Raw genomic sequence first — 15,173 nt, 5'->3', positions numbered from 1 at the left:
AAGTATCTCAGTCTGAATTATTAGGTTATAAACAGTTTGTGTAATGAAATAAAAATAATTTAGTCAGATTTTTTTCACACAGAGTTGACATATTACAGTGGAATAATATTTTCCTGACTCTAGATCAGTGGTTCTTAACCTGGGTTCGATCGAACCCCAGGGGTTCGGCGGAGCCTCTGCCGCGGAGGTCAAGACACACCTGACTCATTATGTAAATTCGTGATGACACGCCCGCTTGGCCATCACTTGATGCAGATGATCACGTTACATTAATTGGCCAATCAGCGCTGCAGGGACTTTAGTGTGCTCAGTAGTCACCGTGTGACTGTCGTAGTCGTACGTTGTTTGGTTTCTTTCTTAATATTTTAATCCATACTAACTACGTTAAGCAAAAAAAGAAAGTGGTTGGACGAATATGTACAACATGGATTCACATGTAACAGAACGTGATGGGAGTCAGCGTCCTATGTCAAGCAATGTCAAGTTGAGCAACTCTAGTCTCACACCGGCAAAACTGAAGGAAGACTTCTTGAAGCTGCATGGAGATGAGGAACACAAGAACACAACGCTCGCTGAATTCAAGGTGAGAAGAGCCAGATTCCATGAATCTGCCTGCTCTTGGATTTGTACCCATGAACAAACCGATCCTCAGCGCATCGGACGAAGTTGCTCACCTGATCGCAAAGCAGGGCAAGTCGCACACCATCGGAGAAACACTCATAAAACCAGCGGCGTTAAAGATGGCGGATCTGATAAACATATACCTATGTCTTGAATTTGGAAAAAAATCATATTTGATTTATGACTACAGAAGGGTTCGGTGAATGTGCATAAGAAACTGGTGGGTTCGGTTAAACAAGGTTAAGAACCACTGATCCAGATTGTTCATAATAATAAGTTCAGTTTCTGATCAGCTGGAGAACGTTTTGGCTCTTCCACACATTTATCAGCGTCTGCACTGTAAAAAATGTTGGCAGCTGTGAAAATGACAGATGTGAAGTAATTAACCTGCTAAGAAAATCCCAGGTGAATTACAGTGATAATCTGTTAAATTTACAAACATTAATTTTGCAGAAAGGTTGTAAAAAGTTCAGCATAAAGTCACTAATATGTTTTGCATTTTCAGAAACTTAAAATTCTTTTTTTTTCCTGTATTTGAATGTCAAATTCACAGAGTGACTATTCCAATATTTTTCAGGGTTTTTTCCACCATTTGTATTTTTTATTTGTTTATCAGTAGATTATAAATTCATTGACATTACATACATTTAGCAAAACTTACATAACTTCTCAGATTTTTTTAACTGATAAATTAGATTCTGTTCACACATTGTTGCTGTAAAAACAACATAAACATTTTTGTTTTCCACCTTATGATATTGTTCTGTTGTGATTTTAAGTAGTTTTAATGTAAATTCCACGGCGTTTTTTTGCAGTGATTGGTCGCTGCGGCGCCCAGGGCTCCCAGCAGGGGGCGGAGCCTCCGGCCGGAGCCGGTTCCTCCCTGCATGGCTGTGGGACTGGGCGCCTGGGTTCTGGAGGGAGCGGACGCGGAGCGGCTCGTCTGTAAGTAACGCTGCATCTCTTTGTTCCCGACTCGCTGTAGGTCTGCACAACTCAACCTGAAGTTAGTGCATTAAAACCAAATATGCATCACTTTATCTGCAGATTGATGCAGCTTTCTCTTCTTTTATAGCATGTAAAGGTTTTATTTTTATGCAGCTTAAGGAGAATCACAGTTTTCTCTTGACGTTTGTAGATAAACCTGAGAAATGTTTGCAAAGTGTGGAGCTTTTTACACAATTAAGTTGCGGATTGATGCTGAGATTTGATCAAATCTGAAAAGTTTCATACATTATTATTATTATAATTTCCAAAGCAGCTCTGAATATTAGTCTGATTTTCCATCTTATTGTTCTGATCCGTTTATGTTCAGAAATATTCATAACTTCAGTTTCTGAGAGTTTCGTCTTTATCTTGCTGCTTCATGTAGGTTTGAAAGCCAGAAATTATTCACGGCAACGTGATGGCCGAGCGCCGGTGTGCCGCTCGGCTTTAATCTCTGATGTTTCTCTATAATCTGTTCTAACCCCCACCCCACCTACACCTGCCCCTCAAATGCCCCCCCACCACTCTTTTGCCCCCCAGGGGCGAGGCGAATGTTCTCTCTGATTTCCGTTCATTCAGTTTCATTCAGTGTCTGCGATGCATTCGGGTGCCTACAATATATATATATATATATATATATATATATATATTTTTTTTTTTTTTTTTTTTTTTTTCTTAAAAGAAACAAGCAACACTCAGCCTGGTGGGGGGCCAGCAGAGCATGGCGGCTGCCAGGCTTATAAAACACCGGGGAAACCCTGTAGTGCTAGCAGCTACGTCACACAGATCAGCTGAGGAGTGATGAAGCATCTGGAGCTGACATGTTGGTATCAGGGGCACAGGTGAGAACCGGTCCCGGGCCCCAAACAGCCGGGCCCGGTCCGGTCCCGGGCCCCAAACAGCCGGGCCCGGTCCGGTCCCGGGCCCCAAACAGCCGGGCCCGGTCCGGTCCCGGGCCCCAAACAGCCGGGCCCGGTCCGGTCCCGGGCCCCAAACAGCCGGGCCCGGTCCGGTCCCGGGCCCCAAACAGCTGGGCCCGGCCTGAGCCCTGAGGCAGAAGCTTCGCCTCAATAAGTCGCATTTAAACGTTCTGAGCTCCCAAGTCCTGCATCGTTTACATTTTTGCTGCCATTGTATGCAACTGTGTGTGTGTGTGTGTGTGTGTGTGTGTGTGTGTGTGTGTGTGTGTGTGTGTGTGTGCCTCCTGCAGACCTTGTTTGGTCAGAGTTTACGTTTCCAGCCTCTCATTAGCTCGGAGTCGGCGGCGCCAGGAACCAATCAGATTAGGATCAGCAGGATGAAGGTTCCTCCCTTCATCATCTTCAAATCTTTCTGCTCCAGTTTCCACTGCAAGAAAAAAACCTGAAACTGTTCGGTAACTAAATCCATCAGAAAGTTTAGATCAGAGAAATGTTGGAGCGAAACGAGCAGAGGCGCAGGGGGCCCTGCGTAGTTATTTAAAATAATCTTTAATTTATCGGTTGGTTTATTTTGGTGGTTTCACACCGACTCTCCTTCTGGCCTGGTTCTGATGTCAGAACCGGACCGGACCTGGAGCGTTTCTCTTCAACACCTTGAATCTGTTTCTGTTGGTCTGGTCTGAACTCTTTCCTCTGTTAGGTGCGGCAGCAGAGGTCAGAGGTCACGCTCATGTTTATGGCTCCTCCAGACCTGATGAGTGTTTTCCTGTTTATGCTGCCAGGTCCCAGTTCTTCATGCTGCTTACTGGGAGCTCTGGTCCAGCTGCTCACATTCCAGTCTGAGAACGATTCAGAAAATCGAGCTGCACCTTGTGGACGGGTTGATCCCTCCAGCTTCAGTCTGGACCCAACGCGCCGGGCCGCTTCCTGAACAAAGCTCGCCTTACTTCACCCGTTTCTTCACTCGACCTCACTGACCGCCATCTTGTTTCTGTGAAAAAGATTTTACACGTTTATCTGCGTCTGATCAACGATTCCTCTATTTATCTCTTTCTCTGCCTCGCTCTCGTTCCTTCTGTGTTTCCATCTTTCGTCACAGTTCATAAAGAAGCATCTGATCATTTCACAGGTGGATGAGAAAAAGAAAACTGGACAGTAAAATAGAAACATTATAATCCCTGATCTGCACCTGAAAGGGAATATTTCAGAAATCTCTGCTGTTAAACATTTCCGTGCGGTTCTGATCCGACGGTTTGGATCTCGTGTGTTCACTGCTGCTTTATGGTTTTGCAGGACGGTTGGAGGCTCCCGCTGTGCTGCTGAAGGGCTTTTGAGCCAGGCGCTGAACCTGCACCAGGTACCGGTTTCATTCCCGTCACCTGCAGAGACAGCATGGCTGACGCTATCGATCAATGCTAACCACGCTAGCTCTTCCACCTGCTCGCCACCAGGGGGCGCCTCTGAGTCAGATGCGCTAACAACAGAAGCGCTAAAGATGGACCTTCAGAACCAACAGGAAAACTCAACTGCAGTACCGTTATTCAACCTGAAGAGAGCAGCACTGAGGCGGCTTCAGGCAAAATATTGCTAAATCATATTTGAACAAAATCTTAAAATGTGCACAGAAACATTGAAATATCAGCTGCAGTATATAAAAAAATATGATTTTTACATATTTGTTAATATTATTATTATAATCTGTGGGAAAAATGAGCTCCTCTGCTTCTCCCAGTACTCCCAGTATTAACTACAAAAATTCACCAGAGTCAGAAACAACCAATCAGAGCCAGGAGGAGGATCTTAGTGCTGTCAATCACCCTCATGCTCACTGCTCCGGCTACGAATGCTAATGCTAGTTGATCTGGAAGTTAGCGCCTCTTTGTATCAGGACTGTAAACCAACTGACCTCCATGTTTAACCCGAACCTCCAGGTAGTGTGTGTGTGTGTGGGTGTGTGTGTGTGGGTGTGGGTGTGTGTGTGTGGGTGTGGGTGTGGGTGTGTGTGGGTGTGGGTGTGTGTGTGTAAGCGCTCAGATCTGATGCGTTGAATCAAACATCACCTCCGGTTCCATGTGCTGCTTGGAGGACATGGAGATTCATCCAGAACAAACTTCCTTCCTGCTACAGCGTGCAAAGATCTCCTCTTCCTCCTCCTCTCCTCTTCCTCTTTACCCAGCAGCTGCTCCATCACAACCGTCTCTCGGTTCCCTGACTAGTTAAAATATTTTTCCCGGGTTCCCGGTTGGTTCAGGTTCTGATCCGAAGCCTTAAACCTCCTGATGGTTCTGAACGGAGTGGTGGGAAGTTCTCACAGATCCAGATGTTCCAGCTGTCAGAAACAAGGAGCTGCTGCTGGTTTGGATTAGAACAGCTACTGCTTTGGACCGGAACCGAAGAGCCTCAGCTGTAGCATAGGGCAAGCTGTTTTATATTTAATAACACCTTGTTCATCCTGGAGCAGCTTCATGTTGTTAGCTCTGAAAACCGAAAGGCTCCTCTGTGGTCGGAAAAACCGTTTTATAAAGTCCGTCAAAAATGAATCACGATAATTTGGGTCAAAATGAAAAATGAAATTAAATATTTAGTTGAATATTAAGCTGGCAAACTAAGTATTTAAATTACAAACAAAATATCCAGCTTGCAAATTAGATATTTAATTTATCTAGCAAGCTAAATGCTAACATGTTGAATATGAGTTTGACAAATGAACTCATGTCTTGCTCTTATTGCAGATTAAATTATCTAAATTACTTCCCTTAATTTTCGACTGTAACGTTCATAATTTATGGCTAATAAATTTGTAAACATCTTGCCGTACTGGTCCCGGTTCAGCAGAACCGGTGGAACCGGAGCGGTTCTGTTCAGATCTGTTTGTTCGTCAGGCAGATAGATCTTCGGTGCGATAACTCTCCCTGGTTCTGGTCCAACCAAGACCCACAGCATCATCAGAACCGGTTCTGTGGACAAAGTGGACCGAGCCGAGCCGGTGTGGCAGCAGCAGTCCTGCTTCCTTCAGAGATTATTTTTTTATTCTTCTGACTCATTTTTCTTCTTCATGGGATACAAATCCAAAACCCTACAGTACCAGAACCAACATACTTTTTCTCTCTGAGTCCAGAACAAACACAGCGACTCACAAGGAGCCGCTGTGGATCCTGGTTCCGAGACTTTAATTGGTCCACTCCATCATCTCTGACAGCAAAAGCAGAGTAAAAACCAAAAACATCTCTGAGCCATCAGAACCTCCTCCAGAACCCATCCAGAAACCCGGCGGGCCTCCTGGTGTCGTCGGAGGAAACGCTGCAGCGCTGCGATCGGACGGAAACAGCCGAGCGCCAGATGTTCCCTCCTCCTTCATGTCTTTCCAAAGTTTTCCTGAAGTTTCCATGGAAACTCTGAGAATCATCATGAAAAAACAAACAACTTTTCTGCAGGACGCGTCCGAGCTGCAGGAACAAACGCTGCTTCGATAAACATGTTCTCTGCTCCTTCCTAACCCTAACCCTATCCCCTAACCCCTAACCCTAACCCTAACCCCAGGGGAAGAAACGCCGCAAACGCATTAATCATGCAGGAAAGTTATACACAACAGAAACGCTGCAGATTAATCACCTGGATATCAATTAATCACCAGAAGAATCATCAGAATAATCGTCACAATAATTGATTACTAAAATAACGATTGGCAGTGAAATGCAGCCACTCAACGCGCGTCCTCCCGACCACCAGGGGGAGTCTGGAGTCGCTGATATTTCCTATGTAAATATGCTGCTGTCTGATAACACAAAGCTTAAATCTCGTCTGTGGAAAATGGAATCCAGTCGGCGCTTTTTGTAGCTCGTTTCCTGCTGGACACCAGGGGGCGGTGTGGCACACAAACCCCCACGCAGCATCTTTAGATGCTTGTTAGCATCAACATGGCTCCTCCTGTGAGCCTGGTGTTCTTACTGGATGGGATCCATCTGTTTGTGAACCTCCAGCAGGGGGCGCTCTTTAACGTCCGCCATGTTTTTCTGAACTACTGTCCACAAAGTTTCACAACACCAGAGGCGCATCAATCATAAATCCGGCTGAACGCAACTTTTCTTTCTTCCTCCACCTTCACTGAGATTCTGGTCAAATACGGTTTTCTTGGACGGCTCCCCCGGTGGCCAGGAGGACTTCGCTGCTGTTTTTGCTGTTTGTGGCATTTTTCCTTTTGTTTCTTTTCATGGTTGCTGCATTTTCTTTGCTTTTGTTTTGTTGTTGGTCGTTTTTGCTTCTACTTCCTGTGATGTCATCAGTTTTTGTTTGCAGCGTTTTTCTGTTGATTTTAGTTTTTGTGTTATTAAAGTTCATGTTTGCGGCGTTTGCTGCTTGCTGTGTGTTTGTCAGCCACTGTAGATAAATGCTACATTCATGTCCAAAGTAGAGAAACGTGTAAAAAGCGACTCCCCCTGGTGGCCGGGAGGATTTCTGCTTGGTGGAACGTTTTATACTTGCTGCTCATATTTTTGACATTTTTGCTTCCTGGGCATGACATCGCTGTGATGTCATCGGGACCATCCGATGGTTCTGTTGGACCTCAGGGCTCAGATGTAAACCACATCCTGACAGCAGTTTACTCTCGGCCGGCCCGGCCCGGCCCGTATACCTTCCATACGACGTGTTTGGATTATCCAGAGAACAAACATCTGGCGCTGCAACGGGCCAACCAGAGGCCGCCGTGCTCCAGATGTTACAGAACCTCCAGGTTCTGGTTCTGGACCGCTCCTTCCCTTCAGAGTGGGCGGCATCTGTTTCCATAGCAACGGGCGGCAGGGTTCTCTCCTTGTCATCAGAACCATGACTATGTCTGGACCAGACCAGAACAAAACCGACCCAGAGGTCCGTTGGGTTCTTCCTCCCTCCCTCTCTCCCTTCCTTCGATCCTTCATTCCTCCCTCCCTCCCTTCCTTCCTTCCTTCCTTCCTTCCTTCCTTCTTACCTTCTTTCCTTCCTTCCTCCCTTCCTTCCCTTCTGATTCACTCCCGATCCGATCGGATCTGAACAGAACCAGGAGGAGTAATGAGGCTGTAACGAGGAACATCTGCAGGCCGGCCTCAGATTGGACCAGAACCAGAGCACCTCGTTCTGGGCCCGGCCAGCATCAGAACCGCCTGACGTCCTTCAGATTCTCGGAGCGGGACTCCAACAGAGATCAAATGGGGAGGCGGTGCCGATGCACACTCGGGTCTAAACTGTAAACATGGCGGGCCGCCAGAGGTTCTGGAGTTTCTGGTAAACAGAGCTGATGGGTAAACAACACCGGGACCCACAGGGGCCCCAACGGCCCGCAGGCCTCTGATTGGCTGCAGATGGACCCCCTGAAAGGGGCCCGGGACTAAACAGGCTGAGGAAACACACAGCCAGAACCGGACCGGAACTGTGGGTGTGGGTGAACTGGGACAGACTGGGCCCAGTTCACCCAGCTCAGTCTAGGTGAACTGGGCCCAGTGTGGGCGTAGCGGCCGGTCTGAGAGCAGCTGGTGAACCAGCAGCAGTTTCTCCATGAAGTTGACTCTCAGGAAGGATTTTCTGCTCATCCTGGCCGTAGCGAGACGCCGCCTGCTGCCCTCAGGTCACAGGAAGTGGAGCCGCTCGGCGGTAAATGCAGCCAGATGCCGAGGCTCAGCTCTCACCATGGAGAAACCATTAAGGCTCATTAAGCTGTCGGAGCCACAGAGTTCCCCGCTCTCACCAGCAGGAACCCAAGTTGGGCCCACAGCAGTCTGGAGTCGTTAAACGGCTGGTTCCTCTTGATTGGTAAACACCACGAGTCAAATTCACCAAGAGTCTGATTCCCTCATAGATCTCCCCTCATAGATCTCCTCACATAGATCTATTATTGAAGCTTCAGAGAGGTTCAGTTATTTGCTGAGAGGAGATGACAGAAAATACCAACTTAGTGAGGAGTTGACCCTGTTTCTAGATGTGGTTGACCCCATGGTTAGGCATGGTCAATCCCGGACGAGCCCCCACTTCTGTTTCACCTGTCAGGCTGTAACATAACGTACAAAAGGAGTGGGTCAGTAACCAAAAGAAACTCAACTGTCAATTATTTATTTTTCCAGTTTTTTCTCTGGCTTACAATAACAGAGTGAAGAGACTTTGGGGCTTCAAATAAAAATATAAAAAATTACAGCTCAAAAACAAACTACAATTACTGAACTCGCTTTACCCCGTTGCTAGGCGTGGTTGAACCCGTTGCTAGGCGTGGTTGAACCCAGTAAACCCAGTAAAGAAATGAACCTAAGCTGGATTCATGACGGTGAAACTAAACGAAATGATCCAGCTGCTGCTTCTGTCTCCTTCCTGTCCGTCTGTCCTCCATCTTCCTGCTTCAGCTGAAAAGTCTCATTTAAACATTTTCGAGCCTCTGGAAAACCTGCAGCGACTGTTTGGAACAGATTCAGGAATCTAAATGTAATCTGTAAATATGTCACCTTTTGTCCAACTTATGGGCAGCGGAGCACAGAGTAATAATCAGATGCAGCTTCTCTGCAGGCGTCGCTCAGGAATATTCGCCCAAATAAAAACTAAGCTGACTGACGGACCGGCACCTCCAGCGATGTGTGACCCACATCACTTCCTGTGGTTGTCAACTGATTCCTGCGACTGCAGCAGATTTACGGTTGTATCTGTGAGCTGCGGTTCCTGCATGGCGTCACTCTGACCTCTGACCTGAGAGGAGGAAACGCTGCTGGGAAACGGGATGAAGCAACCAGGAGACGCGGCTCTAAAACGGTTCAGTCTGACTTTAATTAACATCTGTGGCTAATGAGATCATTGACTCATTTCATGAAAAATTATGTCAGTGTCATAAAATAAATCTAGATCCTGGTGTCATTCACATCACAGTTATAGTTTTTCAACCACAAACCAAAGATAAATCACTGAAAATGAATCAATGTGGAAATTTTCTTCATAATTATAAACAATATAATCAGTATAATATTAAAATGCCTTTTTTAAAGCAGGATTTTCTTATTTTGCTCTAATTAAGAAAGATTTACTGAGGCAACAACTGGGTTAAAGTTTCTGTCTGTTAAACCATCGGGTGTGTTTATATTTTCTTCGTCGTTGGGCTTCATGTTCTGTATGCTGTTCAGCCCCACATGCTCATTGCTGTTTAAATGGTGTTGCCATTTGTGTGTTTGGGTTTAGTTTTCTTTATCTGTGTTGTTTTTGTCTCCATGTTTCTTCTGTGTTGATTAGTTTCCTTCCTGTTCCTCTGCTCTGCTCACCGCTAATGGCAAAGCTAGCTGCGCTTACCTAAACACTGAGCATAAACATTGGCCATGTGAAAACTAAGGCATTATACCAACATACTGTTTAGTGGTAGCTAATGCTAAAGCGCTAAAGCAACATAGTAACAGGTATCTCTGGTTAACGGGTCTGTCTTGACAGTATGAAAAGATTTTCCTGTATAAAGGATTAATAATGATACCTGGTAGAAGCTAATGCTAGTATGCTAACTTCAACCATGTTACCCACCTTGTGTCAATGACACACGTGTTACATCGCCCTCTGGAGGATCAAAGTTTACAAAAGTAAATCTGTGCACTAGACCTGTTTTGGAAAAATTAGCTTAGGGGAAGCTAATGGCACTAAATGTTTTCAAAGTTAGCAAAAACATTGCAGCACTAAACAACAATTAGCAACACTATTAGCACATTAGTGGCTTAGCGCCCACCACTGTTACTTACCTTCTTGGCTGTCACTGCATTTCCTGGTCCCATTGTGACGACTTGGAGGTTTTTGGATTGTTTTCTTCATTAAAACGCCTGATTTACATCCTGCCTTCATTTGGGTCCAAACAAAAGCGAACATGCTAGGAAAGGAGGCAGCAGGATGATGGGACTCATGGTTTGGGCTTGGATCGTCTCAGCAGTGATGCAGCGAAGGTCTGCTGAGGAAGAGGAGGGAACCTGCTGGGCCGACTGGTTCCCAGCAGGAAGAAGAACCAGGAATGGGACAAAGACGAGTGCGTACTGTCGACGTGTTTCCACCCACAGTTCTTCCTGGGTTGGAGCACTCACAGCGAGAGTATGAATACTTGTGACCCTTTGAGTCTTTGGGCGTTACGCCTAGAGTGTCGTGTTGGGAAGCTTTACTGAGGGAAAGCCTCAAATATTTCTGCTTCATATTCGTCATCTTTTATTTCTGAGCTCTTGTTGCTTGAGGGCTGAGGAGACAATGGAAGACATTTCAATGTCTGGTTCTGGTTCTGGTTCTGGTTCTGGTTCCCCACCGCCCAGCTGTGGTTGGACCTCCCACCTCCAGATGTTGAGCAGACTGCTCCTCTTCATCTACAACTTGTCTGTTTGTTTCAGGAAGAGAAGAACTTGAGGACAGATCCATCATGGAGGGGGGCCGGAGTCTGCTGCTGTGCCTCATCGTGGCGGCGTGTTTCCATGGCAACGGCGCCCAGACGACAGGTGGGTGCGATGATGCTGCTCTGCTTCACGTGCAGACACTCCCACGCTTCACTTGTAACATCTGTAGGAGAGATGAACTCAGCCTGAGCTGCATGTCTCTGCTCCACCCTCACGCTGCACTGCAACACAGCCGGGCTTCACCTTCAGCTGCAGGACACCAACCGGGGTTAGCCAGTGTAGCGCTGAGCAGTCAGTGTGTAGAGGCCAGCTCATGGCAGAGGAAACTACCTGAAATGTTGGGATTTGAGCCACAGACGGTTCTGCTTTGCATCTGCTTGGTTCTTCAGTGAGCCGTCGCCTTTTCACGGTTCAGGATTTACAGAGAATGTGACTCCGCATAGATACTGCCACAGAGCATATCGAAAATACGATATGGTCTATTGCTAAATGCTAAATTCATGATGCTGAGTTTTGCTAACTGTTGCTGATTTAGCCTAACCTAGCGGTGTGGCTTCTGTCAGAAAGCAGTGGGACATCAGAAGATTTAAAACTGGATCACAAGTGGAGAACGTGAAGACAGGAAACAACTGCTGCGTAAACAGACTTCAAAATAAAAGCATGAGTAACTTAATTTAACTGAAAATTTACAAAACAGGCAAGTAAATTAACACTTTAGCATTTATGTGTAAAAATAAATTTAGGGGAAGCTAAGCATGCTAAATGTTCTCAAAGTTAGCAAAAACATTTAACGAATAATTAGCTCTGCTAATAGCACATTAGCCTACTAACAGATTAGAGTGTACAGCCAATCCAGATTGTAGATCATGAAGACTGTGAACGTTAGTTTTTGAGGTGGCGCTAAGCCAATTTCCACGATGCGTATTAATGAATATGAAGGCGTAAGCGTTTTAGAGGAGCTCTCCAGTATTGGCGGACGGCTGTGATCCCTATCCACGCTGCTGGCGTCCAGAAACCTTCCAGAACCGCACCGAATCAGGAATCACGCTACTTATTTTCCTCCAGTTTTTACTCAACACGATCAGCTCACCACCTCTATCCTGAAATCACGCTACGCTTCCTCACCTGCGGCCAGAGGTCCGGTCCGGTAGTCCGGTCCGGCTCTGTTAGATTCTGTCAGCGCTCTCCTTGACCTCCACCCTCCCTCAGTCTGCACCCAAGAGGCCGTAGCTGACCTGGTCTTCCTGGTGGACGGCTCATGGAGCATCGGCACCGAGAACTTCGATCAGATCCGTCAGTTTCTCTACACGGTGGTCAACAGCTTCGACGTCAGTCCCGATCACGTCCGGGTCGGCCTGGTCCAGTACAGCTTCACGCCGCGTACCGAGTTCCAGCTCAACACCTTCCAGGACAAGAAGGAGATCCTGGAGTACATCGAGAGCCTACCGTACTCGGGGGGCGGAACCAACACCGGGAAGGGCCTGGACTTCGTACTGAACAAGCACTTTGTGGAGTCAGCTGGGAGCCGCGCGGCGCAGAGTGTTCCGCAGATCGCCGTGGTCATCACCGACGGCAAATCGCAGGACGAGGTGGAGCTCCATGCAGAGAGGCTGAGGAACAAGGGGATCATTCTGTACGCCATTGGCATCAAGGACGCAGACGCAGATGAGCTGAAGCAGATAGCAAACCGGCCGTACGGTCAGCACGTCCACAGCGTGTCGGACTTCTCCGCTCTGCAGGGCATTTCCCAGAACATCGTCCAGACGCTCTGCACCACCGTGGAGGAGGCCAAGAGACAAGTCCAGCAGATGTCTCAAGGTAAAGACCGGTCTGGTTGCACATCCAGAGCGCTGATCTGTGATTGGTCCATTTTCTCTAGGATAAACTCAGTTTGGCCCTGGGGGCCACAAGCTGATTGTCGAGGTCCTGAGGTCCTAATCAAAGCTCTGGGAAGATATTCCCTAAAAAGAGACAGATTTAATCACTCTTGCTTTGAGCAAGTACAGGGTGAGAGTGGAGAGGAACAAACCCTTTATCAAGAAGAAAACGTCAGGAGAACCAAAGACGATATAGGCAACAATCTATCGTGACTTTTTTCCAGACTAACAGAATCATTGAGCCAGGAGTTTCTACAGAAAGTAGGTAGACTGTTTTAATGTCAGTAAGTACAGAAAACTCCAGAGATGTTTCAGAAAAACTTTATTTAGTCTAACTGTCAGAGGAAAGTTTTGGCCCTAATCCAGAAAGTATCCAGGGTGTCTGCCTGAGTAAAGTAGGAGCTGGAAAACTAAAGTATCTGCCTCCGTGAACCCTGCTGAGTAACATTTTACTGATGAATAGAAGGTCAGCGAATGGTGAGTTCTGCAACTCAGCTCTGGGAAACGCCTGATTAAATAATCTCTCTTCAGAACAGAAACATCTGAGGTTTGTAGGGTGTTTCTCTTCCAAACACTCGGAGCACAAAAACACTCAGATCAGAAACACTCGGTGATCAGAAACACTCGGATCAGGACCAGTTTTGCAGTGTTTGACTTTCTTCTTCTTCTTTGCAGAATGTGCCGTAGCCAACATGGCCGACATCGTCTTTCTGGTCGATGGCTCTTCCAGCATTGGCATCCCCAGCTTTCAGCAAGTTCGGTTATTTCTCCAAAGCATCGTCTCCGGTCTTGACATCGGCCCAGACAAAGTCCGGGTCGGCCTGGCTCAGTACAGTACCAACCCTCACAAAGAGTTCCTGTTGAAGGAGCACCTGGACGCTCCGTCTCTGATGACTGCAATACAGAAATTTCCCTACCGGACCGGAGGCACGAATACCGGCAAGGCCATAAACTTCCTGATTTCAGAGTATTTCACGGAGGAGGCGGGCAGCCGAGCGAGTCAGAGAGTGCCTCAGATCGCCGTGGTCATCACTGACGGAGACTCGTCAGACAACGTGACGGAGCCTGCTCGGCGACTGCGAGAACAGGGGGTCATCGTCTTTGCCATCGGGGTGGGAAAGGCCAATCTGGAGGAGCTGGAGAACATCGCTAACCAGCCGTCACAGCGCTTCCTGTTCACCATCGACAGCTACGAGGCTCTCCAGAGGCTGACGGGGGGTCTGCTGCAAACCGTCTGTGTCTCCATGGAGGACCAAAGACAAGGTGAGGCAGAGAGCTGCAGGGCCTCTAAAGTCTCAGTAAGTCTTCCCATGGTGCTTTTGGATTTAAAGCAAACGTCAGTATCAGATTTGTTTGCTGTTCTTGCAGTCTCGTGTTTCACATTGTAACTGGTCTTAGCGGCAGGATGTGCTGAGTTCTGCTTCCTGTGATGCTCGAGGTCAACGTTTGGTCTCAAGAACAGCATTAGCTTAGAGACTTTCTTATTCCCAGTCTAGAGTTGGTTGTTGGTTGAGTTGGACCTTACCAGTTCAACACGTCTGACCTCCAGAACTCATTCAGTGTTGTTCCTTCTTTCAGCTTTGGCAGAGAAGTTTGCAGACATCTTCTTCCTGGTGGACGGCGGTATGACACAAGTTCAGTTCCAGCAGGTCAGAACGATCCTCACCCGACTGGCCAATCAGGTTAACTTTGGAGCTTCTGCCTATCGCCTGGGCTTGGCCCAGTACAGTGAACAAGTGAAGGTGGAGTTTCTCCTCAACCAGCATCAAACCAGAGAGCAGATCCAGGCTGCAGTGAAGAGCTTCCAATATCTCCGGCTTCCACCTGCTGCAAAACGAAACCTGGGCGCCGCCTTGACTTATGCCAGCGCCAACTTTTTCACCAAGGAGGCGGGAAGCCGAGCAGATCAAGGCTACAGACAGTTCCTGGTTGTTATGAGCGGGAATGACTCCAGTGATCGTGTGTTTTTTGGATCCCGTCAAGTCCAGTCAGAAGCCATCACTGTGGTGGGGATGAGCCTTGGCGCGTCCATGGAGGAGCTACGCGTGGTCGCCACTGGACAGCATGTCTACCAGGTCAACACCACTACTGTTCCTCTGCTCAAACGGATCTTTGAGACCGAGGAACCCGAGACGTCTCTGACTCAAGGTTAGTTACACTTAACTTTCTTTTTTTCCTTTTTTTTCTCCGAAGAGTTTTTCCGGCGCTAGCGGCTCGTATTTTTTCTACAGTAGGCAGACAGGAAGGAGGGCGAGGAGAGGGGGGAAGACATGCGGCAAAGGTCGTCGGGACCGGGAGTCGAACCCGCAACATCCGCGTCGAGGACTAAGGCCTCCAAACGTGGGGCGTGCTAACCCGCTGCGCCACCACAGCACGCCCCAGTTACACTTAACTTTAATTGTAACCTGACT

At 47.4% G+C, this 15,173-nt stretch overlaps 1 protein-coding gene across 4 annotated transcripts in view; it reads left to right on the top strand.

The window, feature by feature from the left end:
• Positions 1-1,516: 1,516 nt before the first annotated feature.
• Positions 1,517-15,173, top strand: part of col6a6 (collagen type VI alpha 6 chain) — a 43,394-nt gene continuing 29,737 nt past the window's right edge. For 2 of the 4 annotated variants that reach the window (XM_023330449.1, XM_023330447.1), the window contains exons 1-6: positions 1,517-1,566; positions 3,822-3,885; positions 10,883-10,987; positions 12,095-12,703; positions 13,438-14,025; positions 14,341-14,910. In XM_023330449.1, the coding sequence (XP_023186217.1) occupies positions 10,912-10,987; positions 12,095-12,703; positions 13,438-14,025; positions 14,341-14,910 (1,843 nt within the window). In that variant the 5' untranslated portion in view covers positions 1,517-1,566; positions 3,822-3,885; positions 10,883-10,911. The remainder of the gene's footprint in view (positions 1,567-3,821; positions 3,886-10,882; positions 10,988-12,094; positions 12,704-13,437; positions 14,026-14,340; positions 14,911-15,173) is intronic. The other 2 variants (XM_023330448.1, XM_023330450.1) reach the window with 2 other exon arrangements.

This window comes from Xiphophorus maculatus, chromosome 3 (assembly GCF_002775205.1).
Source record: "Xiphophorus maculatus strain JP 163 A chromosome 3, X_maculatus-5.0-male, whole genome shotgun sequence".
NCBI lineage: Eukaryota > Metazoa > Chordata > Actinopteri > Cyprinodontiformes > Poeciliidae > Xiphophorus > Xiphophorus maculatus.
This window is presented reverse-complemented; position numbering and strand designations above follow the sequence as displayed.